The sequence below is a fragment of the Salmo salar genome, chromosome ssa09 (genome assembly GCF_905237065.1).
Source record: "Salmo salar chromosome ssa09, Ssal_v3.1, whole genome shotgun sequence".
Lineage (NCBI taxonomy): Eukaryota > Metazoa > Chordata > Actinopteri > Salmoniformes > Salmonidae > Salmo > Salmo salar.
In genome coordinates this window covers 114,168,345-114,192,212 of record NC_059450.1, presented here as the reverse complement: position 1 = coordinate 114,192,212, position 23,868 = coordinate 114,168,345, and the positions used below count along the sequence as shown (strand labels likewise).

Sequence of the window (23,868 nt, the reverse complement as noted above, 5' to 3'; positions counted from 1 at the left end):
GAATTGAACCCGTCTCTCTCTTGGCTCAGATTAAGACCGATGTCAATTCCTCACACAAGTGCAGCTCAATAGATGTTATCAAACGGAACGCTTTGCCCCACTGGTTTTTGCTAAATTTTGTGTTTGGCGGAAGGGGTCCAGCAGGTGTTTGCCCTATTTATGTGGCAGAGCTTTGTCTGCTTTTATTCCAGCTTTCATGAAGTGCAGATGGCTGAAAGAGCACAGGCACGGATATCAAAGGGGAAGAGCGAAGCTTCCTCCCCCAGGGACTATGCTGGGAGGAGAATTAGTCACAGGCCCTCCCATCCACGGCTTTATTCTGCTCTAGCAGGCGACCAAAGGGTTTTTGCCTCTGCTTTCAGAGCTGTGAGAAAGCCGTCAATTGTGTGTCTGTTCGGGGCTGGTCCCCCAGACTTTATGTCCCTTATTGCACCTCGCAGGAGGCGTGTTCTCAGCTTTGTTTTTATTAGGGTGCCGGTTGGAGCTGCCTCTCCCTGCCCCGTGGGAGTCAGGTGTTGGGAACATGAGCCATCGATCCATCTCCTTGTAGGTGTTTGGTGTGTGTGGGCAAATGTGAACCAATGTTTTTTTTACCTAGTGTTTTGGCACCCGAGAGAGACTAATATCAAGCTTTTTGTGGGACACTCAGAATTCCTCTTCTTTCTTGAGTTCTTCGAATTCTTCCGAGACCAACCATTGCAGTCATTGGCCAGAGCCATCTGAGAGGAATTCCCCAGTGGCCCTTTGATAGGAATGTGTCACCGGAAGGGCATATACAGTACGATCTCCTCCCCAATTGAAATTCAAAGGAGGGGTGGAGTATCCATAGAAAATCGTAGTGAAGCCTCTAGCCATTAATTTGGCTGCTCCAAATTACTATCATGAGAATATGATCAGTAGGCCAATTTGTCCATACCCAACTCAAGGCCATTTTTAATTTATAGTTTTTTGGTTGGATTTAGTCTTATAGCCCGCATAAAATAATACAGTTGCGAAGTACAAAATATCATGCCATTTTTATCCTGCCCGACATTCATTGCATCAATCTCAATTGTTAAATAAACAGATTGAGTTCGCCCTGTGATCGTAATCTTATTCCCTGACCACATTCACAATTTCTAAACTTTCTTTGCACGTTTTATCTCGGCATACATGATATTTTTTCTGACGTCTCTCTCCACTGACTTGGGGTTTAAACGTCACAGTCCCAGGTTAGTGCAGTGATGTACAAGGACAGTCTAAGGCAAAAGGCAGATGTCTCACAAGATTATACCACATGGAATTGAGGTATATGAGGAAAGCATCAAAGTTAGTTTTAACTTAACAGTGCTTGTCATTAAAGGGGGACTTGAGGTTCTCTATATCCCAGGGCTGAGAGTTAATGATCAGTTGTTTTACTTGATGTGGAGGTTACAGGGAGTGTGGATCATCAGCAGCCCTGAAGAGCAGAGCAGCCGTCTGTGACTCTTACTTACCTTGCTTTTTAAAGGGAGCTACTACAGGGACTTCTCTTCTTTGCCTGGTCTTTACAATTATAGTAATTGTTAAAAGTAGACGAATACATTTTAATAAACCTTTAGCTGAACATCACTCACTGGTGTTTAATTTTTTTTCAGGTTATCATCCGATTTTATACAACAGTCATTGGGCTTCTCACCTCGCCAATATACACCCACGCACTAGTGATGCATAACAGAATACCTCAAACCACTTTTACATCCGGTCTGATGGTTCTACGCTTGCATGGGACAGGCCCAACTAGCAGACCGAAACATGAACATCTCCAATATGAATCGGACCTGTTGCTCTGTCTTAACTTATCTGAGGAAAAACTTGGCAATGCATGATGTGGAAGTGTAGGTTAAAATGTGCATGTTGTGGATGGAAAAGGAACGGAAGCAGGGGGTAGGAAAATATGGAGAGTCTGAGTACACTACACAAGGTTTTCTTGTCACCCTCTTCCAACAAGAGCCTTCCGACTAGGTTATACATGCTACCTTTCATCCCCTTTCTCTCCCTGGCTTGCTTGCTTTGTTTACTACACTTTACATTTTATTAATTTAGTAGATGCTCTTATCCAGAGCGACTTATAGGAGCAATTAGAGCCTTGCTCAAGAGCACGTAGACAGATCTTTCACCTAGTCGGCTTGGGGAGTCGAACCAGCTACCTTTTGGTTACTGGCCCAATGTTCTTAACCGCTAGGCTATCTGCCACCCCTGTCCTAGTCGAAGCAGGTGGCTCCCTTTCCTGCAAGCATGCCCATAGGCCCTTTTGGTTTTGCAGCACACTGCTCTCCCCGGCCTGCCTGTGGGCATGGAGCGAGTTTGTGCGTCTCTAGCGCGTGGCTGGCTGCATGGGGGAGTGGGAGGCTTGTTTAGATTGGGATTTTGATTGCTTCTGTGTGAGCGTGTTCATCCCCTTTTCATGCTCTCAGTCCCCCTGGAAACATGCACAGGCTCAGTTGCTGTACCAGGTGGTCAAGATGCTACTCCCCCTACACACACCCTGCTTTTCTGCCCATCCTGCTTCCCTCTCCTGTTTTGGCTCTGTTTACATCTTGCGGTGTGGTTCACGAGGAGGGAGGAGGAGCGTGTGTGTGACGTCATCGAGCTACTCGCGTTTGTCACGTTCCGCCCCCTTAGCACTCTCCAACCAACATCTATAGCAACTTGCCTGAGAAACGCTGCCTGTATGAACTGTAGCACAGTCTATCAGTGTCAGAGTTGAAGTAAGAAATGGCTAGATTGAAAGATTCAGGTATCAGAGGGCAACATGATTAACAAAATTAGACATTTACATTTAAGTCATTTAGCAGACGCTCTTATCCAGAGCGACTTAGAGGCTGCTACTATATTGCAAATTATCGACACTTGTCGTCATCACCAGAAATCTAGGCTATATGCCAACTGAAATTGCCGCTGACTGAATGTTGTCTGATCACAATATTAATAGTATATGGGGCGTTAACAAGTTGGCAGTGCTATTCAGGTTGGAGTTAAGACTGTAGTGTGGACTCCTAGACAGCAGCTGCTCTACAAACGGGGCCGAAGGGACTTAAACTGCAGCCCCGTATTCTGCTATAAATAAAGATTATGAAATGACACACCCCCACCCCTCCGCCACGAGAAGTGACACTAAAGACTTCCAGAGGAACTCTGAGATATTAATCATCTCACCAGCCCTGCGGGGTTGGTTGGCTGTGGATGCTTTATGGACTGTGGCTAGTTGGGTTAAGGCCTCGCTACGGTGGCATGCAAAGGTGGGCATCTGAGGCCTTTGTGTTTTCTGACATGCATGTATGAGATATCTGTGGCCTCTCAACTTGCCCAGTTGCCCAAGTCTAATGGTCAGTATTACTGACAGTCGTAAACAACAATACTTGTGCTATATAAAAATAAGTTTGCTGTTAACCGAAAAATGCCTGTAAGTTTGATGAGCGGGGTCCCACCTTGGTGTTGGAGGACATTGAGTCTGTCTGCCTCCTGTTTTATCTGCTTTATCTATAATTACTGTTACGCACTCATCCTGTGGCCCAGATGTAATTACAAATGTAGGGTCCTGGAGAGAGAATAATATTCAATTTCTGTCCAATTCCAATTGAGCAGATATTTAATTGAATCAATCCAAGGACACACTTCCTGGTGCTGTGAGTGACTTGTTTTTATATCCTCATATAACACATCCCACTGTAGAGACTGCACTGATTAGGTCATGTACACTTGTAGACGAGGGCACCATATGGCTCCCTATCTAGTGGCCTATGGGCCCTGGTCAAAAGTAGTGTAATAAACAGGCAATATGGTTCTGTTTGAGGTGCAGCCTAGGCCTAGTCAACTGAGAGCTCCATTGGATGTTGCTGACCTCACTGAGTCATGTTTAACATGCTGTCTGGGTAGCTTTGGAATTATTGCCTTCAGGTAACTCCTATAGCTAGAGATGGCCTCGTTCACTGTGCCTTACCTCAACATTAGGAGAGAGTGAAACATTTTAGAGGAAAGTAAAATAAGTACCCTGCTAAGTGTGTGTGTTATGTCAGATGTGTCCCATCAGGCCCTCTCAAAGATTACATGACTGAGTGGGTGACATCGCAGCTGATGTCAGGCAGCCTAGCAACTGCTACTGCTAAGGATACCTTTGTGCCCTGATGGGACTTCCTGGAAGTGAAGAAAAACAAATCATGCTCAACGGTGCCATAGACATCATTAAATACATCGGTCTAGCCTTATGACTGTCTAGGACCATCATACAGTGAGGGGAAAAAAGTATTTGATCCCCTGCTGATTTTGTACGTTTGCCCACTGACAAAGATGATCAGTCTATAATTTTAATGGTTGGTTTATTTGAACAGTGAGAGACAGAATAACAAAAAAATCCAGAAAAAACGCATGTCAAAAATGTTATAAATTGATTTGCATTTTAATGAGGGAAATAAGTATTTCACCCCCTCTCAATCAGAAAGATTTCTGTCTCTCAGGTGTCTTTTATACAGGTTGGGTGACATCGTACCAAACGAGAGGGTCTGGAGGTTGAATCCTCAGCTCCACACAGAACCAACATTCTGTGAACATCTTTAAGACCAAATTACATTTTTCCTCGATACCAACGACAACAGAGACTTCCCTAGCATTATTGTGGAAAACACTAAAGGCTTATTTGAGAGGCTGTATCTCCTTTCAGGCTGCCAGGAGTAGGCAAAACAGAGAAATTGGAAGGATAAATTAACTTACTGGATAGTGAAAATGCTAGCCATCCATCTATGGAGAAACATAATTAAAATTTTAAGAGGTAATTTATCAGATTCTCTCAGCTAAAATTGCTAAATCTTTTCTCTATGCCAAGCTAAAATATTTTGAGTTTGGTGACAAACCACACAAATTACTCGCCAGACAACTTTGACCTTCACTTGAACTCTGCATCCAGCAAATGAGTAGATAAAGCATGTCTGGTTGGAGGGGTGTATGCTGGGCGAAGAACATTCAGAAATCTCTTCCAATACAGATTGCCTGTGAGCATCAGAGGTGAACCAGTTGCATACAGCTCGAGCAAGACATTCATTAGCATTCCTCTGTCTACATTCCTCTATTGAGTCAAAAACACTACTGATTCCATGAGGACCATCATTTTCACATCGAATAGAAGAAGAGGGACTTTTGTCAGAGGTTGTGAGTGCTGAGGTAACTTTATGCACTTGGCCAGATTATGCATCTTTGCATTCTTCACACGTGATTCGTCACAGTATTTGCAAATGTACACAGCTTTTCCTTCTACATTAACTGCAGTGAAATGTCTCCACACATCCGACAGTGCCCGTGGCATTTTCCTGTAAAGATTATATATTTTTTGTAAATAAATAAAAATACAATTCCATGTACAGATAAATCGTTAAGCAGTTAGATTAAACAACTCCTTTGTAAGAGAAATGTTTTAAAATGAAACGTGTATGGAAACAGGTACATTAACACTCCCCAGTTAGCAGGCTCAAGCAAGCTAAAACCCACATGGTAGCAAAAACTAACTAGCAGAAATTGTTAGAAATGATTTAAACACACTTTGCTGTAGGCTACCATTTACTAGTTAACAAGAAATCATGTATGTCATATAAAATGTATTCACCCCACCCACTATTGTAATCAAAACTTACCAGAAAGCATGTAGTCCTTGGCTCAGACAGTGTAGTATTGTGGGCTCAATAGCATCTCATTAGTGTGCAAGATCTTGAGAATCAGCTGTACATGTGATGGAAGAATGCACTGTGCATGCAGAAGGTTGCAATTCCATTGAATTGGGGATAGTTTAACCAAAAATATGCCGCAAGACTTAGAATTGCCTTGTGTATCCCACAAAAAAGGTTCACTGTAAGCTTAACTCTTGATGAATTTAAGCAAAATTCCCCAAATTCCTGGGCTTAGCTTCACATGGAAAAATTCCAGACATTTACCGGAAAGTTTCCGACCCTGCGCTTTTTTTTTTTCTCACCCGAGGTGTGACTAATCAGCTTAGCATTCACCTAAAACAGGAAAAGGCTTGACTGACTTGAGGTTTTGGCGGCACCGTCTGTTACTCAGCTCTGAGTTGGACAGTTTCAAATTGAGAATGTCTAGCGTTCTGACTGAGTCTTCTCCAGCTGCTTTAGGCACCAAATCTGGAAAGCATAGGGAAACGAAATGACTGGAACCCAACTGAAATGAGTCAGCAGCCAGGCGAAAGTGAGAGTGGACTACCGTTATTGTCAAGGGGACTGAACTCTGTCCTTGTTTTGAGTAGTTTCAGTATGGGATGACTGAAGTGTAGAGCTAGGCCTGAACATTGGTTTGGATGGAGCCTTTGAATTCTGAATCTGTTATTCACTTTGACCTGTAAATACATTCATTCTTTTATTCGGTTGAAGTATTTCAGAAAACATTTTGGCCATATTTCATGTGTTTCTTGTATTTTCCCTCCATAGGAAGGAGCATTTGGAGGGTTTGGTACAGTCAGTGAACACCGACGAAAACAGAGTCCGTCAAGGACGTTGGCAGGTGAGATGATTTTATTTATGTACACTATATGACCAGAAGTATGGGGACACCTGCTCGTCCATCTCATTCCAAAGAGCCATGACCTCAACCTCATCGAACACCTTTGGGATTAATTGGAACGCCGAATGCGAGCTAGGCCTAATCGCCCAACATTCGTGCCCGGCCTCACTAAGGCTCTTGTGGCTGCATGGAAGCAAGTCCCTGCAGCAATGTTCCAATATCTAGTGGAAGGTCTTCACATAGTTTTGTGTGTACACGCACACAATCACAATCAGTATCTTGTTCTCTCTCAAATATTAGAAGTAGTGTTTTGTAGTTCAGCCCCACTTATTTGAAACCCATTCTGTTTCTCTGTTTTATACCAGTTACTCCCACGCAGGAGAAGAAGCCCAGAGGCCGACCCCCACGGGCCCTGACTGCACAGAAAGGGGCCGCAGGCGCCGGCCCTTCCCCTTCGCCTGCCTTGGGGAAACCTGAGGGCCAGGAACCGCTTGCGGAGAAGGCCAAGCGGCTGCCCGGGAGGCCGCCTGGCTCCGGAGAGAAGAGGAGAGGCCGTCCTCCAGCCTCTGTCACACAGAGGAGTTGGGAGGCCCGCAGCCATGCAGCCAACAACAATGACAGCAGGCAGGTGGGGCAGGAGCATGGCTCCACAGCTGCACATCGCAAGGACAGGGCCGAGGACGGGAAGGAGAGGAAGGCCACAAAGAGAACGCCCCTGGGCTCCGTGCAGCAGCAGCACGACACAGAGGCCAAGCCTCCCAAAGTGAGCCGCGTGTCCAAGTTCACCAAACTGAAGCGGCTGCGCGAGGTCAAACTGAGCCCGCTCAAGTCGCGGCTCAAGGCCATCGCCAGGAAATGTGTGCCGGTGCCCGGCGTGCCTCGGCGCAGACGAGGACGGCCTCCCTCTGCCGAGCGCCTCAAAGCCGAGGCTGCCGCCGCTGCTGCCCAGGCCTCTGGTTCAGATGAAACCAAACAAAAGGCCTTCAGGGTCCGCCGGGACAGAAATAGAGACCCCCACACTCCTCAACAGCAGTCTAAGCTTAGGGCGTCCCACGTTGCTGAGGAGGACGACAGCCCTGACATCCACAGCTCCTCCCCGCCCTCCAGCCCTCTCGCCGCATCCTCTCCTTCCAAGCTGGGCAGGCCGCTGAACCTGAGAACCAGCCCTCGCCACGTCAAGCCCGTGCGGATCGTTCCCCCCTCCAAACGCACTGACGCTGCAATCGCCAAGCAGCTGCTGCAGCGCGCCAAGAAAGGTGCGCAGAAAAAGAAACTGTTAGAGAAGGAGGCGGTGGCCATAGGAAGCCAGGGGGGGGCAGGCATGGAGGCAGGCATCCGGAAGAGGAGGAGAACGCAGCTGAAGAACATCAGGCAGTTCATCATGCCCGTGGTGAGCACAGTCTCACTGCGCATCATCAAAACCCCAAAGCGCTTCATCGAGGACGAGGGCAGCTTCGGGGCCCCTCATCCCCACATGAAAATGGCACGGTTTGATGCTGTCCCGCCCCCTGTCGCTGCCCCCCAGCCCGCCTCGGCCTCCTCCCCCATGCGGGCGTCTACAGCTGCAGTTACTACCGCCGCTGCTACAGCCGTGACCGCAGCTCCGATCGACACCCTCCCTCCCCCCGCCGCCATCGCAGCCAGTAGTGCTACGGCCGTGGCGGCCAGTCTGCTCAACAACCGCTGCAACAACAGCACCAGCAACGGGCGCTTCAGCAGCAGCGCCGCCTCGTGTGGCTCCAGCGCCATGTCCCAGCACTCCTCCCAGCTCTCGTCGGGCGAGTCGTCCCGCTCCAGCAGCCCCAGCCTGGACGACTCGTCGTGCGACTCCCAGGCTTCGGAGGGCACTCAGGCCCTGTCTGAGCGAGACCACTCCCCGTCCTCCCAGGGAGAGAGGGAGGGGGACTTGCTGCACACCTCCAGGCCGCTGTCGGAGCCGGAGCAGCGGGTGCTGATCGAGAGGGGCCGGCGGGGCCGCAGAGGACAGGGTGTGGGCAGGGGCAGCCTTGGGGCAAGGGGAAGAGGCAGCCTGGCCACCGGAGGGAAGAAGGCCATCATCAGTCCAGCCACAGGAGTGTTGATGTCCAACTCTCAACAGGCTGCCTCCGCCGCTTCCTCGTCCTCGTCCCCCCCACCTCCCCCTCTCCTTAGCCCCCCCCAGCAGGCCCAGTCAGGCTCCATTACGGCGGAGCATCACCCCCACTCCCCTTGGATCCTGCCCCACCCGTTTCTCCAAGGCCCGTCATTGGTGCTCTCCAGCCTGCAGGACAAGCGAAGATCCATCTTGAGAGAGCCCACCTTCCGCTGGACATCACGGTCTCGCACCGAGCAGCAGTACTTCTCCTCCGCTAAGTACGCCAAGGAGGGCCTTATCCGCAAGCCCATCTTCGACAATTTCCGCCCTCCCCCTCTCACGGCCCAAGACGTAGGTCTAATGCCCCATGGTGCCGGGGGGGTTGCTCCAGCGGGTTACCCTGCGCCAGGCAGTGGCGGTGGGTCCGGGGCGGGCACCCGCCTGTTCTCCCCACTGCACCACCACCACCACCAGCAGCACCCCTCGTCCTGCTTCGAGTCACCGCTCCAAAAGCGCAGCCCGCTGCTGCGTGCCCCACGCTTTACTCCCAGCGAGGCGCACTCGCGCATCTTTGAGTCGGTCACCCTGCAGTCGTCATCGGGGAGCAGCCCGGGATCGCTGTCCCCCCTCCAGTCCTCCCCCAAGTCGGGCCGGTCGGTGAGACGCAGGAGGAGGAAGACCCTGGGACCCCTCCGTGGTCAGCCCCGGTCTCCCTCACACTCCATGACTACGCGGAGCAGCCAGCCAGGGGCCCCGCCAGGAAAGGCCCCCTCTGAACTGTGTCTGCTGACAGGCTCTGTCTCCACTGGTGCCAGCAGCACCTGTAGCTCCTCCAGCTCTCTGCCCACTAGTGCCTTAACACCTGCCCCTTTCAGTACCTTCTCACCGGGCCCCCTGGGCCTCTCCTCACACGGGCCTTCCTCCTCCGATGGACACAGAGCAGCCGGGAGCCTTTGTGGCGGTACGGGCGGCAACTCCGCCTCTTCCCAACTCTTCCCCCTCTTCACTTCAAGCCCCCAGGAGACGGGCCGCGGTGCCGGGAAAGGGGGGAGAGAGAGGAGCACCTCGGCTTCCCGGGACTCGGCTCCTGTCAAGGAGATGGAAAGGGAGACTGAGAAGGAGAACAAAAGGGAAGGTAGAAAAGATTGGGAGAGGAGAGGGAAGGCGTCCACTCCAGACGCCTCTCCTAATACGACCTCCAGCCTGTTTGCCGTGGAGGGGAGGGACGGGGAGGAGTCTCTGACTTCCATCGCTCCTAAAAAGACACCTGGGAGGAAGAAGTCTGTGTCTGTAGACTCGGGTACAGAGACTGCACCTGTAGACAGGGCTGCAGTTCACTCCTCTATTCCCCTTATCTTGACCAAGGGCCGCCTCTCCAAAAAGACCCGGCCCTTGGAGAGGGGGCCAGAGGCTGAGCCTGGGGAGAAGGAGAAAACAAGTCCCCCTGCGCAGCAGACAGGCCTTCCCCTGGGGCAGACCGGCAGCAAGAAGCCCCTGGCTGCCCCGTCACTGGGTTCCATGCTGGCGCACGTCGAGAAGCTGCCTGTGGCCGACAAGCGGGTGGCGGGCCTGCTGAAGAAGGCCAAAGCGCAGTTGTTCAAGATCGAGAAGAGCAAGTCGCTGAAGTCTCCAGACCATCCTAAAGTTCAGGTTAGTTCCCCTCTTTCTCCCCCTGCTCCTCTCCCCTTCACTGACTAAGCTATTTCTGTTGGTTTGTTTTGTCTCATCGCTGTCTCAACATAACCACGATAAAATCATTTGACATGATTCTGACAATCTTTGCTGCCATAAATAGCATTGCGAGTGTTTTGAACACAGACTGAAACTTGATAGCTGGAATCTCCCTGAAAGGGGGTTATACAAGGGGAATTCTGCCAAGCCACCTTGTACATTATGCAGACAGCCGTGCACAAATTCTGTTAAAGTACTCTCCTTCAGAAAACAAAGATGTGTATCTGTCGAGGGAAGAGGGCCTAGAGAAAGATGGTTTACAGATTAGAGCTGTCACGATACCAGTATGGTGATACCTGATTATTTTTTTTTGTCTTTTTTTTTTTTTCACCACACAAAAATACATTTGAAGCAGACTGAACTCTACAGTCCTTTTAATAACCTGCTGTATGTAAAATATTGTATGATGGGCTATAGCTTGGAAAATTAACAAATGTCACTGGGTGATAACAGTAGGCTGTGTGTTTTGCTTCAACTAAGTCTGCTTCATATTTTGTTTCCTTTCCCATGACACGACCCTATTAGAGTTGCCCCTTCAGAGACTGATTTATAAGAGTTAATATAGATGTCTTAAAAATGTTTTACTTGAAATACACAGTCCCAGAATTTGGGCACCTCATCTCGATCAAGTTAAGTTATACTGTATTGATATCGTTGGCTTTGCTCTGCCAGAGCCAAGAGAGCGACTCTTCGGAGACGTCGGTGCGAGGGCCGCGCATCAAGCACGTGTGTCGGCGCGCCGCTGTGGCCCTGGGCCGCAACCGGGCCGTGTTCCCCGACGACATGCCCACCCTCAGTGCCTTGCCGTGGGAGGAGAGAGAGAAGATCCTGTCTTCCATGGGGAATGATGGTGAGATCCGTGTTAAACGGGCACGTCCCCTTTTGAATATTTGTAATGAAGTATGACCCACTCGCATACTCAAATGCTCCCCGAACACATCAACGAAGTCTTGGCGTTTGAGGGTAAGGGCCATATCTTATTCTGTTTCATATGTTCCTGGCCTGGCATGTCGTTACAAGAGTGATTTCCAATTGGGACCTTTTGAGTAGTCACCATATTGTGCTGCAAATGCCCCCCCCCGTAGACAAATCTTCAGTGGCGGGCTCGGAAGAGGCAGAGCCCCAGTCCCCTCCCATCAAGCCTGTGATGAGGCACACCAAGACTATCCAGGAGGGAGGGGCGGTGCCCAGGAAGGGGCGGCGGTCGCGGCGCTGCGGGCAGTGTCCCGGCTGCCAGGTCCCTGAGGACTGTGGAGTCTGCACCAACTGCCTGGACAAGCCCAAGTTCGGGGGCCGCAATATCAAGAAGCAGTGTTGCAAGTAAGTATGACAATCCCATTATGTTCACCCCGAGTTGAGCGGTTTCGCAGTCGCACTCATTTAACGCCACAATGTTTAAATATGTGACTGACTGTATGCGTGTATGTCACAGGGTCCGAAAGTGTCAGAACTTGCAGTGGATGCCTTCCAAGATTTTTCTCCCGAAGCAAGGGAAAGGTCAGTGTCTTTTAATAAAGCCTTTTTCCATAAAACCACAATGTCTTCAGTTCTCAGTGTAATTGACGGGATTGCATAATTTGTATTTTTAGGCAAAAAAAGACAAGAAGAAGAACAAACTGTCAGAAAAAAAGGAGGCGCTACACCCCGTCAAGGACCCAACAAGCGCTGAGCCTAGTCTCAAACCAGCCCCGCCCCCTTTGAAGGAGGAGCCCCCTCACAAAAAGAGTGAAACCCCTCCCCCGAAGCCAGGTGAGGAGAAGCAAAAACAGCCGCTGCCACAGTTGCAGTCCCCCCCAGCCGAGAATCCTACCCCCCCAAACGACCAGTCCCCCCAGACCCCCAGCTGCGTCACCGCCCTTGGGCAAGACCAGAAACATCCTGCAACTGCACCCACGGGTGCTGCGAGTAGGAAGGAACGCAAGCCGCAGCAGCCCACCCCTCCCTCCTCCCCTTTCTCTTCCTCGTCGTCGTCGTCGTCGTCCTCCTCGCTCCAGAGCTCCCCCTCCCCACCAACACCCCAGCCTGCGCAGCAGAGGCCCCAGCCCACCCAGGGGCCTGCAAAAAAAGGAGGGAGGAGGGGCTCCCAAGTCTCCACCCACAGAAGCCAAGAGGAAGCCCCAGCAGCAGTGCTTGGCCCCACCCATCACCGACACAGGTAGGAGGAGCCATATTGTAATGGTTAGAATTACCCCTTTGTGAAATAGCTAGAAAATAGCTGTTTTCCAGTGTATTTTCCCTTGCACACTAGTATATCCTGCTGTTAACACTATGAAATAATATAATTGCATTTCTCTGAAAAGCACTGATTTGCTCTAAATAGCATAATAGCTATTGTTGGTACTCTTATAACCTGTGTCCCCTCAGCACCCGATGGGAAGCAAATGAAGAAACCAACTCCTCGCTCTGTCCCGCCACAACCTAAACCCACCAAACCAAAAGAGAAGGTATGTTCTGCAGTTCCCTTTTTGTAAGGCGATGCCAAAGGCAAATGTCTATCTTTGGATGGACAATAAAATTATATACAATTTATATTCCATAAGTCCCATTGCATGCTCCCTTGGCCTTCATCCCTGACCCCTCTCCCTAGCAGCAGAAGCCGTTGGCCACCAAACCTGAGAGCAGTACTTTAAACTTGCTGAGCACTCCCTCGACTGGGGGCACCGCCAAGCAGAAAGTGCCCAGCGACGGAGTGCACAGAATCAGAGTAGATTTTAAGAAGGACCATGATGTGGAAAACGTGTGGGCCACGGGCGGCCTCAGCCTCCTCACCTCCGTGCCAATCACTCCACGGGTCGTCTGCTTCCTCTGTGCCAGCAGTGGCAACGTCGAGGTGAGTCACGAGAGCCTCTTTCTCTCTACTCCTGTGCACAACCTCTCACTCACACATAACAAAGGTGAGAATAGGCTGGCCTTGCTCTCAAAATGAGGGAAAAGGAGCACTTCTTTGTATTTCAAAATAAGAATTTCATAAAGTGAGCAACTCGTCTAACAACATGATGGAACACCCCCCTGGACATGCCGCTAGTCTATCATAGGGTTGTACCGGACAGCACCAGCGGGTCCACTTCAAGCATTCAACATATGACATATCAAAGGCTACGACTAGGGATGGACGGTATACCGATTTTCATACTGGGGTATACAGTATTACCAAAGCAATTTAGGCAACATGGACCTTAATCCAGGAGGGGATTGATCGTCTCCGCTGTAACCAAGAAGCTTGATCGAGCCACTTAACTAGCAAGTTAGCAAACTAAATGCATAGCTAGAGCACTGAGCTGGGTATAATTTATTTGGCACGTCTTAGTTAATTTATAGTTAGAACCCGTGGTGTAGCACGCACCCCTGCAGCCCCCGTGAGGGTATTTAAAATCATACTGTCGGTATGTCTAATACCTTTTTATAACTACATATCCCACTTCAGTACCCATTTTATTAACCATACTGACTGTGCTGCATTGACTCTCCTCTCCTCCTCCAGTTTGTCTTCTGCCAGGTGTGCTGCGAGCCCTTCCATCTCTTCTGCTTGGGGGAGACTGAGCGCCCTCTGGAGGAGCAGTGGGAGAACTGGTGTTGCCGCAGCTGTCGCTTCTGCCATACCTGTGGCCTCCAGCACCAGAAGACGAAAGTAAGGCTCTCCCTTTCGAACGATTTGAGTCTGAGTAACAAAGGCTATTAGGGGTTTGAGAATACGTATTTGGTTTATCACTATCCCTGTTATGTCTGGCTCTATTCAATGTCTTCCACCAAGAGGTAGAGAAAGATTTACGTTTTAGGCCAGGGTAATTAGGTTGCTAACTTGCTTCTCTCCACCTCTTCTTCCCCAAGCAGCAACTTCTGGAGTGTGAGAAGTGCCGAAACAGCTATCACCCTGAGTGCCTGGGACCCAACCATCCCACCAGACCCACCAAGAAGAAACGGGTCTGGGTATGCATCACGCCATCCTTCCTCATCCAAGCAGTAAAATGTATTTTTTTGGGGCGGGGGGCCAGTCGACCCAAAGGTTAAGGCTAGGCGTCGGGATCAAAATTAGTTAAGTTTAGGGTAAGGTTTAGACGGTGTAACTGCCCCCTGGAGACGTAACGTTTATTGTGTATCGACTGCCTTTTGTTTAACCATGAATTCATTTGTCATGAATTGTCGCTCCTCTGTGCCCTTGTTGTGTCCAGATCTGCACCAAGTGTGTTCGCTGTAAGAGTTGTGGGGCCACAAAACCTGGGAAGGCCTGGGATGCCCAGTGGTCACATGACTTCTCCCTATGTCATGACTGTGCCAAACTCTTTGCTAAAGGTAAGTCACAAGCAGGACTATAAATGAACATTTTATATATAAATAAAAAGTTAAGGGCACACATGTTTCTTGTTGGCAAAGTCTGGGTAGCCTCTTCTGGTTTGTCAGTTTTTTGTTGGTCCGTAATGAACAAGACCCTTTGCATCTGTCTCCTCAGTACTATGAAAAGAGAGTGTGTGTGTGTAGTAGCTTTCTATGACATGATGACTTGTGTTTTCTAGGTAACTTCTGCCCCCTTTGCGATAAGTGCTATGATGACGATGACTACGACAGCAAGATGATGCAGTGTGGGAGGTGCGACCACTGGGTCCACTCCAAGTGTGAGAACCTCACAGGTTAGCGGGCGCTCTTGTTTCACAACTCTACTCACTGGAAACAATGCCAACTTTCAGTCAGTCTGTTTCTCAACACCTCCTGTTATGAAGCGATACAGATTTGAACTCGGCACCATTCTTTCTTTTGGCTGCTGTATGTTCACAACTTAGGAGTAATATATTTAAGTGTGTTTATCAATTTCAACTTCTGTTGATATACCTAAAAACACTTGTAAAATGTCTTTCCATAGTCAATTACTTCGCATGGACCTGTTGTCAACACTTTTTGATACGGAGAATCGACCGATAACCAAACCGATAAATGAGTGTAAAAAGTCAACCTCCCTCTCTACTCCCTTGTCTCCCACTACTAGACGAGATGTACGAGTTGCTGTCCAAGCTGCCAGAGAGCGTGGCCTACACCTGCACCAACTGTACGAAGCGTCTGCCGGCCGAGTGGAGGACGGCCCTGGAGAAGGAGCTACAGGGCTTGGTGCGCCAGGTCCTCACCGCGCTGCTCAACTCCCGCACCTCCACACACCTGCTCCGCTACAGACAGGTGGGGATATCTGTGAGAAGGGGATATTGTGTTGCATGTTTAGGGCCAGGGGTTCTTCCTGACCAAGTTGGGGTAGACTTAAAGCTCTGGCTGTTGGCCAAGTTTTTCCTGCTCATGTGACGGGGTCAGGAAAAACTCTTGCCCCTGGAATGTCAGCTATAACTAGGGCCTAGAGTTTGTGCTGTTTTGTCACATGAAAAACACCTGGCCCTACAGATTATACCCGTTTTGTCACATGAAAAACACCTGGCCCTACAGATTATACCCGTTTTGTTTGTATGTCTGAAGTGTAAGGAGAGCAAATGAACAGATGTAACCCCCCTGATCTCCATCTCTCGTTAGGCTGTGATGAAGCCGCCTGAGTTGAACCCTGAGACGGAGAGTTTACCCACCCGACGCTCCCCCGAGGGGCCAGACCCCCCAGTCCTGACCGAGGTCGCGCCCCCCAATGACTCCCCCCTCGACCTGGAGTCGGTGGAGAAGAAGTTGGATGCGGGGCGCTACAAGTCTGTGGTGAGTCTAAAATCATGTCCCACTTGTGTAATCTCACAACCTTTCACCTTCGAAACACATTCAATCAACTTCCCACTGCGAAAGCTTTGATATTTTCAAACTGTGTAGTCTCAGTCCATTTCAATTCTTTCATCCTATCAGCAGCCGCCCAGCATTGCGTGATAACACTAGCTGTGTGTGTATGAATACACAGCCACATCATCCACAGACACCCGAGTAGGGGCATGAAAGCTCAGCTCTGGGGAACTCTCTTCGCTCAGAGTTCAAACGCAGTTCACTCTCAGAGAGAGAGGGATGGAGAGGGTAAGGTATGAGATAGAAGGCAGTGTGTCACTCACTCTGCGGTGTTTTCTCTCGCCTTTCTTTCAGCTTGAGTTCAGTGATGACATAGTGAAGATCATCCAGACGGCCATCAACTCAGACGGCGGGCAGCCGGAGAACAGGAAAGCCAATAGCATGGTCAAGTCCTTCTTTATCCGGGTGAGGAGAGCCTACAGGAATTAGCCTACGGAGAACTTGCTCAGCTTCAGTAGTAGTAGTATTCACCCTGATTGACTCCGCTGGTAGACACAGGCTGCTTCCTGAATGGTAGGGTAATACTTTTGACCAGGAGCCATAGGGCTCTGTGCAAGATGCAATTTGGGATGCAGCTATAGCTGTTAAAGCCAGTCCTCAGTCAGTTTCAGCCCAACGACAGGTGAGATGTAACCATTCTCCATTTAATAGACACTGCTGTGGATGCACTGACATTACACACAATTTGCATGATGGTTATAAACATATTTTTTGAAGCTATACATTGTTTTCTTTTTGTTGCCATTTGAGTGATTTTGGGTTACGGTAAGACAGTGGTGCTAAGCTCTTGACATAAGTTATATTCATTCTTGAACTATTGAACAAATGCCCAGGTCTCAGACTGAACCTTTTAAAGGACCAATGCAGCTGTTTTTATCGCAATATCAAATTTCTGTGTAACAATAAAGTACCGTACTATGTTTTCAATTAAGATGGTCAACAATAGGTTATTAGCAAAGAGCAATTTCTCAAGCATAAATTTTGCTATGACTGTCTGAGTGGGGAAACTGAAAACGAGCTGTTATTGGCAGAGAGGTTTGGAACTCTTTCTTATTGGTCTATTAACTAATTTACTGCATGGTGATGTCACCATGGAAGGCCAAAACTCCATCCCACCAAAACAGGCTTACATTTTAAGGTGGTCTTTTCAAATAGCTCTTACACTAAAAGGACATTAGCTTAACTTTCACAGTATTATTCCAACGTCATAGTGTGGAAATGTATATAAAACACAGGATAATCTGGTTTTTCACTGCACTGGGCCTTTAACATCTATTTTCCCCCTGTCTCTGTTGCAGCAAATGGAGCGCGTGTTCCCTTGGTTCAAAGTCAAGGAGTCCAGATTCTGGGAAACGCACAAATTCTCCACCAAGTGAGTGTGAACAGCCACATATCAATGAGATTACACAAGACAAATAGATCGGTACACATACTGCCTGTCGCATTGATTCATACTGAAATTACTAACTCGATGTGTAACAGTAGATTTGATGAATCGATATGGCTTCTTATTTGCCCATACCATAAGGTTTTAATCCCACTTAAGTGAACTTACCTTTTCAACTTACTCTCTGATACATGGGGGGGCCTACAAGGCACGGGAGCATCTGTGCAAACAAATGACACTGACTGACCTGAGGAGCCCATCTGTATGTTCTGCTCTCCTCTTGCTCCCCAGTGCCTGACTATCATCTTTCTTTAGCTCATGCATTGTGCATGCTCCCATTTTCCATTGTGAGAAAGGGGCCACCCCATGTCCCTTTTTGATATATGAGCTTTGAACACTCCTCTGCGGTCGCCCAACGGTTTTCGCCGCGCCATTTTTGTCCCTCTGTTCAACCGCCATTTGTTAATTTAAATATTTAAAGCTCAAGTAGCGGCTATTTCTCAATGCCAGAAACGCATATAGTAACTTGGAACATCCCAAGAAAACATTCCCAAATGGGAAAACTCTTAAATCCTTTTTTTATAATGCTGTAATATTGTTCTAAAAGTTGATTTATTTTTAAAAAAAATTCCAAATCAGCTTAAACTTCAGAAATATTCCCACAACGTACCACGGTCAGCGTTACAGTGAGGAAATAAAAATCCATGCTTACCCTTTATATACTCGTGGGTAAAAAAAAGAATTGTTGCCTACTAATATGGGGCTAGTTAGCAATTGCATTTGTATTCAAGATGGCCAAGCTTTGTGTGGTAGCAGGGTGTAGCAACACTTGCTATGCAAATGTGGGTATGCCTCTATGGCCACGCGAATGAAACACTTCTTAAAAAGTGGGATACATTTGGAAGAATAAGGCGGGCTAATTGGGCATCTACTCGTCCATCTGAGGGGCACATTTCATCATTGAGAACCTCCATGGCTATCAACAATGGAAGGGGGGGCTTCAGCGAAACATTGCTTTTCAAAGTGGATGCTGTCGCTACCAACGTGGTTTATAAAGTGTTACAGCCAGCAGAGACAAAGCATTATTCAAGGTTTCACCGGGTAAGGGAAAGAGCTAGTTTACAACATCTATGCTAGCTGTAAAGCTACCGCATTTAGCTCATGTCTTCCATCTAAATATCACTGATTTAACACTAAAATAACCAATTAACACATCTGCCAGCTGTTGGTAGCTAACTGCTGGTGATGTCATAATATAGATAGTACAAGCCTATGGGAAACGAATAGTTTTGGTCGCAGTGGAGGTCATTGTTTCTGTATTGAGCCCAGTAGTTGGGGCCGAAACTGTTTCCGTGTGTGGATGGTGGGCTAAACCGAAATGCAATGCTTTGGCCATGTGAAAATTCACTTTCTGTTTCATCTGCTGCTGGCCTGACTCAAATATGTTTTTCCACATGTAATTGATAAAATGTGATTTTATTCTTTGCTTGTAATTATGTCAATATGTTGTGGATATTGTAGAAAAATCCTCACAGATGTTTTCCACACTAAAACATGAAGTACAACTTGTGTGCACCAGCTTACATGGTACAGTAGACTACAGTAGGCTCACGATGTGAGTCATCAAAATGACCATCTTGCGTTCAGATCTTTCTGGCAGTCTCGTGGTTTTTATATATGGGGAGCAAAAATTGTACAGTTGTAAACAAACAAATAATTGTTCAATTAGAGTCCATAGTTAATAAATGGAACCTACTTCATAAATATCTGATGGGCTCCGTTATGTGCCTACTGTACTTTTTTGTGTTTTGGCTCATTAAAGTTGTTAACCCAATTAGTCAGTCGTTCAGAAGATGGTAAACGGTGCGCTTTGGAAATGGGTTTACATTTTGCATCGTTTATGCTCTTGAATATTTACCGAATTCACTGCTTTGGGGTACAGTTACTTGGGGTATAACAGGTTGTGTGTGTGTGTGTGTGACCTGTGCAATTATTGCAATCAATCTGTGTTGGACCCTGTTCAAATATTCTTACTGTGTTCACTGATCTAAATGGACATAATTGGTGAAATCAAAGCAGTAGAAAACCTGCTTTCACCAATCCAATGTTAACAGCAAGGGTGGACGGCAGGAAGGATGAATTCAAACAAGGTCTGAGTCTATACTTGTCTTGCAGCAGTGGCCTCCTCCCCAATGCCGTGCTGCCCCCCTCCCTGGACCACAACTATGCCCAGTGGCAGGAGCGCGAAGAGATTGCCCGTGCCGAGCAGCCCCTCAGGAAGAAGATCATCCCGGCCCCTTGCTCCAAGACCCACGTAGAGCCAGACTCCCCCACCTCTCCCCCTCCGCCCAGACCTCTACTTCCTCCACCACTCCCTATGCTCCATGGTGAGTCTGCTCAACACAACTAAAGGGCAACACCTAGGGCAACGCCTCGGGACCATAGTAGTGCACTATTCCCTATATAGGGAATATGGTGCCATTTGGGATACATACCTACACTAAGTATGCAATTGATACACTTTCTGATACCATTTCAGTTGCAGGAAATGACGCTGATGTGTTCGTGACATTCTTGTATTTCTCTCTCAGACCTGAGCCGTGAAGACAGTCCTGAGCTGCTCCCACCCCCTGGCGTCAGCGACAACCGCCAGTGTGTGCTGTGTCTCAAGTACGGAGATGATAACATCAACGTAAGTAAACGTTGTGCTAAACAGTCGCTATTAGTTGTGGTACAGCTCTTGATCGTATTCCCTGTTACTGAAATATATCTTTGTGTTTTCTAAGTTCTTTTTGCGTCTGCTGTGTGTCTGGTTTCAGGAGGGCGGCAGGCTGCTGTACATTGGGCAGAACGAGTGGACCCATGTGAACTGTGCCCTGTGGTCAGCCGAGGTGTTTGAGGATGACGATGGCTCTCTGAAAAACGTCCACATGGCCGTGATCCGAGGGAAACAGTTGGTAAGACTTATGATCCTAAATACATATTCTTACTAGATGTATATTCTTTTGTGTATATATAGTGTATATTAATTTCGTGTGTGGAAACGCATTCAAATTAGTGGATTCGGCTATTTTAGCCGCACCCATTGCTGACAGGTGAATAAAATCGAGCACGCAGCCATTGCAATCTCCATAGACAAACATTGGCAGTAGAATGGCCTTACTGAAGTGCTCAGTGACTTTCAACGTGGCACTGTCGTAGGATGCCACCTTTCCAGCAAGTCAATTCATCAAATTTCAGCCCTGCTAGAGCTGCTCCGGTCAACTGTAAGTGATGTTATTGTGAAGTGATAATGTCTAGGAGCAACAACGGCTCAGCTGTGAAGTGGTAGGCCATAACAAGCTCACAAAACGGGACCGCTAAAGCGGATAGCGTGTAAGAATCCTGACAGTTGCAACACTCACTACTGAGTTCCAAACTGCCTCTGGAAGCAACGTCGGCACAATAACTTTGTCGGGAGCGTCATGAAAGGGGTTTCCCTGGCCGAGCAGCCTCACACAAGCCTAAGATCACCATGCGCAATGCCAAGAGTCAGCTGGAGTGGTGTGAAGCTCGCCGCCATTGCACTCTGGAGCAGTAGAAACGCGTTCTCGGGAACATATCTGGGTTTGACAGATGTCAGGAGAACGCTACCTGCCTGAATGTATAGTGCCAACTGTAAAGTTTGGAGAAGGAGGAATAAGGGTCTGGGCCTGTTTTTCATGGTTTGGGCTAGGCCCTTTAGTTCCAGTGAAGGGAAATCTTAACGCTACAGCATGCAATGACATTGTAGAATATTCTGTGCTTCCAACTTTGTGGCAACAGTTTGGTGAAAGCCCTTTACTGTTAAAGCATGACAATGCCCCTGTGCACAAAACAAGGTCTATACAGATATGGTTTGGAGAGTGTTGTGGAAGAACTTGACTGGCCTGCACAAAGCCCTGACCTAAACCCCATCAAACACTTTTGGGATGAATTGGAACGCCGACTACGAGCCAGGTCTAATCGCCAAACGTCACTAATGCTCTTGTGGCTGAATGGAAGCAAGTGCCCTCAGCAGCGTTCCAACATCTATTGGAAAGCCTTCTCAGAAGAGTGGGGGCTGTTAAAGCTGCAAAGAGGGGACCAACTCTATATTAATGCCCATGATTTTGGAATGAGATGTTCAACGAACGGGTATCTACATACTTTTGGTCATGTATGTTTCCTGTGAGGAAAGACTGACTGCTTTACTTGTGTTTTTTTATAAGAGAAATTGCGTAGTCAACATACTCACGGCACTGACGCGCGCACACACACTTACCCCACTAGACATGCCACCAGGGGTCTTTTCACAGTCCCCAGGTCCAGAACAAATTCAAGGAAACGTACCATCTTATATAGTGCAAGTGAACAGCAAACCTGGTTTCACGGCACAACGCCTCTCCCCCATGTGACCTATTTGTTGTCTGTATGTACTGACTTGTATGTGGAACTGATAGATGGTCGCGCACACTACATGTTAATGATTTTAAATGTATGTAAGTTGTAAAGTATTTTGTCTGTCTTCGTTATGTCGGACCCCAGTAAGACTAGCTGTTGCTAATGGGGATCCTAATGCATCACATTTTATTATGCATGCCTTCTTGCTAAAAATAGACAGTGATAGTATATTTATTATTACTAAAATGACCTTGTCGCTGTTGTTGATCTGTCTTCTAATGGCAGTGTCCTGTGACATTTGTTTTCCTCTCGGCAGCGCTGCGAGAACTGCCAGCGTCCCGGCGCCACAGTGGGCTGCTGCCTGACCTCCTGCACCAGAAACTACCACTTCATGTGTGCCCGGCAGCGCCACTGTGTCTTCCTGGAGGACAAGAAGGTCTACTGCCAGCGCCACCGGGACCTCATCAAAGGAGAGGTGAGATGCAAAGGAGAACTCCTTCCTTATCTTCTCCAGCCCACCTCCCTTACCCACCTGCAGCATCACACACCAACACACATCTAGAACATAAGATGACAATTTTACAGAAACTCCCCATTCATTTTTATTATGTCAATGTGTTTTTGTTTTTTACGCTCTGGTTTACTGGTAAAACAACATGCATGCATTTAGCCCAGCCGTTATCTATAGAAACCATATTCCTGCTTGGGTCAAACTGAGGTCACAGTGAGGAGAAGGGTGCATTTGTAGGTACTTTGTTTGAAATGCATGACTTCCTTGCCCAGGTGGTGTCCGAGTCTGGCTTCGAGGTCACACGGAGGATCCTGGTAGACCTGGAGGGGATAAGCTTGCGGCGGAAGTTCCTCACCGGCCTTCAGCCGGAGAACATCCACATGATGATAGGTGTGTATGTTCATATTACCCCCTCACAGCCATATTTAGAGATCTCTATGGTCGAGTCCCAAACGCACCCTATTTCCTATTTAGGGCATTACTTTTGACCAGGGCCCTCAAAAGTAGTGTACTATATAGGGTGCCATTAGGGATGCGCATTATATATATGGCTCTGCTTATTCTGTGTCGGCGACCCGGATTCAAATGGTCAACTGATCATCAAGCCCTTGAATTAGGTGAATCAGGTGTGCTAGTTCAGGGCTTTCCCAAAGTAGTGAAACGGCCAGGGGTCTCCGTGGAGTTTTGAGACACTAGCTGGCCCAACAAACATGTTTCTGAATACCCTCCTTGGATTAAGGGTTTTAACTCTAACTTTCTTCCATCACAGGCTCCATGACAATCGATTGCCTTGGAATACTGACTGAGCTCTCGGATTGTGAGCGCAAACTCTTCCCTGTCGGCTACCAGTAAGTACACACAGTGCGCACGTCTTATGTGAAAGAGTCAATGCAACATGACTGATTCATTGGTTTGTTTCTGTCACCACAGGTGTTCCAGGGTGTACTGGAGCACTCTAGATGCCCGGAAGCGCTGTGTCTACACTTGCAGGATCCTGGTGTGTCGTCCCACTGTGGTGGAGCCTGACCTAAAGAGTGCTCTTCCAGAGGAGAACCGCACCATCTCCCACAGCCCTTTAACTCCCATCTCAGGTGTGAGGCAGAATCACTGCATTATTAATTATTCAAATTTACCCTGCACTGCATTTGGTCTAGTATGTAGCCGGCATGTAATCGCATTGATTACGGTTATTTGTCACGGGTACAGCAGGTATAAATAGTAAATGCTTACTTGCAAGCTCTTCCTCAACAATGCAGTTTTCTGAAGAATTGGTTGCATTCAACTTTTCATTGACAGAAAAAGTCCTGTCTCCAGTGCCCGAGCCGTTTGACTCCCTGAAGCCCTCCGACCGCCTGTCCCTGCTGCCCTCCAGCCCCAATCCTCCTAAAGTTTACAAACGGAACAGGCACCCCAGCTACCCCCCGTGCCAGCGCTCCCCTGGCTCCAGACCACTTCCATCTCCAGGTATCTTCACTCTTTAACCCATTTGCCTCA

General features: G+C 48.1%; 1 protein-coding gene across 1 annotated transcript in view; it reads left to right on the top strand.

The window, feature by feature from the left end:
• LOC106612477 (lysine (K)-specific methyltransferase 2A) overlaps nucleotides 1–23,868 on the top strand; it is a 39,977-nt gene that overhangs the window by 2,698 nt on the left and 13,411 nt on the right. Inside the window, exons 2-26 of the mRNA XM_045687003.1 lie at nucleotides 6,447–6,519; nucleotides 6,885–10,243; nucleotides 10,997–11,174; nucleotides 11,410–11,644; nucleotides 11,757–11,821; nucleotides 11,914–11,986; nucleotides 12,028–12,479; nucleotides 12,689–12,768; nucleotides 12,912–13,154; nucleotides 13,806–13,952; nucleotides 14,156–14,251; nucleotides 14,494–14,614; nucleotides 14,836–14,949; nucleotides 15,303–15,487; nucleotides 15,830–16,000; nucleotides 16,370–16,480; nucleotides 17,374–17,447; nucleotides 19,638–19,849; nucleotides 20,054–20,154; nucleotides 20,282–20,419; nucleotides 22,180–22,338; nucleotides 22,647–22,764; nucleotides 23,144–23,222; nucleotides 23,305–23,465; nucleotides 23,671–23,838. Coding sequence (XP_045542959.1) covers nucleotides 6,447–6,519; nucleotides 6,885–10,243; nucleotides 10,997–11,174; nucleotides 11,410–11,644; nucleotides 11,757–11,821; nucleotides 11,914–11,986; nucleotides 12,028–12,479; nucleotides 12,689–12,768; nucleotides 12,912–13,154; nucleotides 13,806–13,952; nucleotides 14,156–14,251; nucleotides 14,494–14,614; nucleotides 14,836–14,949; nucleotides 15,303–15,487; nucleotides 15,830–16,000; nucleotides 16,370–16,480; nucleotides 17,374–17,447; nucleotides 19,638–19,849; nucleotides 20,054–20,154; nucleotides 20,282–20,419; nucleotides 22,180–22,338; nucleotides 22,647–22,764; nucleotides 23,144–23,222; nucleotides 23,305–23,465; nucleotides 23,671–23,838 — 6,913 coding nt within the window. The remainder of the gene's footprint in view (nucleotides 1–6,446; nucleotides 6,520–6,884; nucleotides 10,244–10,996; nucleotides 11,175–11,409; nucleotides 11,645–11,756; nucleotides 11,822–11,913; nucleotides 11,987–12,027; nucleotides 12,480–12,688; nucleotides 12,769–12,911; nucleotides 13,155–13,805; nucleotides 13,953–14,155; nucleotides 14,252–14,493; nucleotides 14,615–14,835; nucleotides 14,950–15,302; nucleotides 15,488–15,829; nucleotides 16,001–16,369; nucleotides 16,481–17,373; nucleotides 17,448–19,637; nucleotides 19,850–20,053; nucleotides 20,155–20,281; nucleotides 20,420–22,179; nucleotides 22,339–22,646; nucleotides 22,765–23,143; nucleotides 23,223–23,304; nucleotides 23,466–23,670; nucleotides 23,839–23,868) is intronic.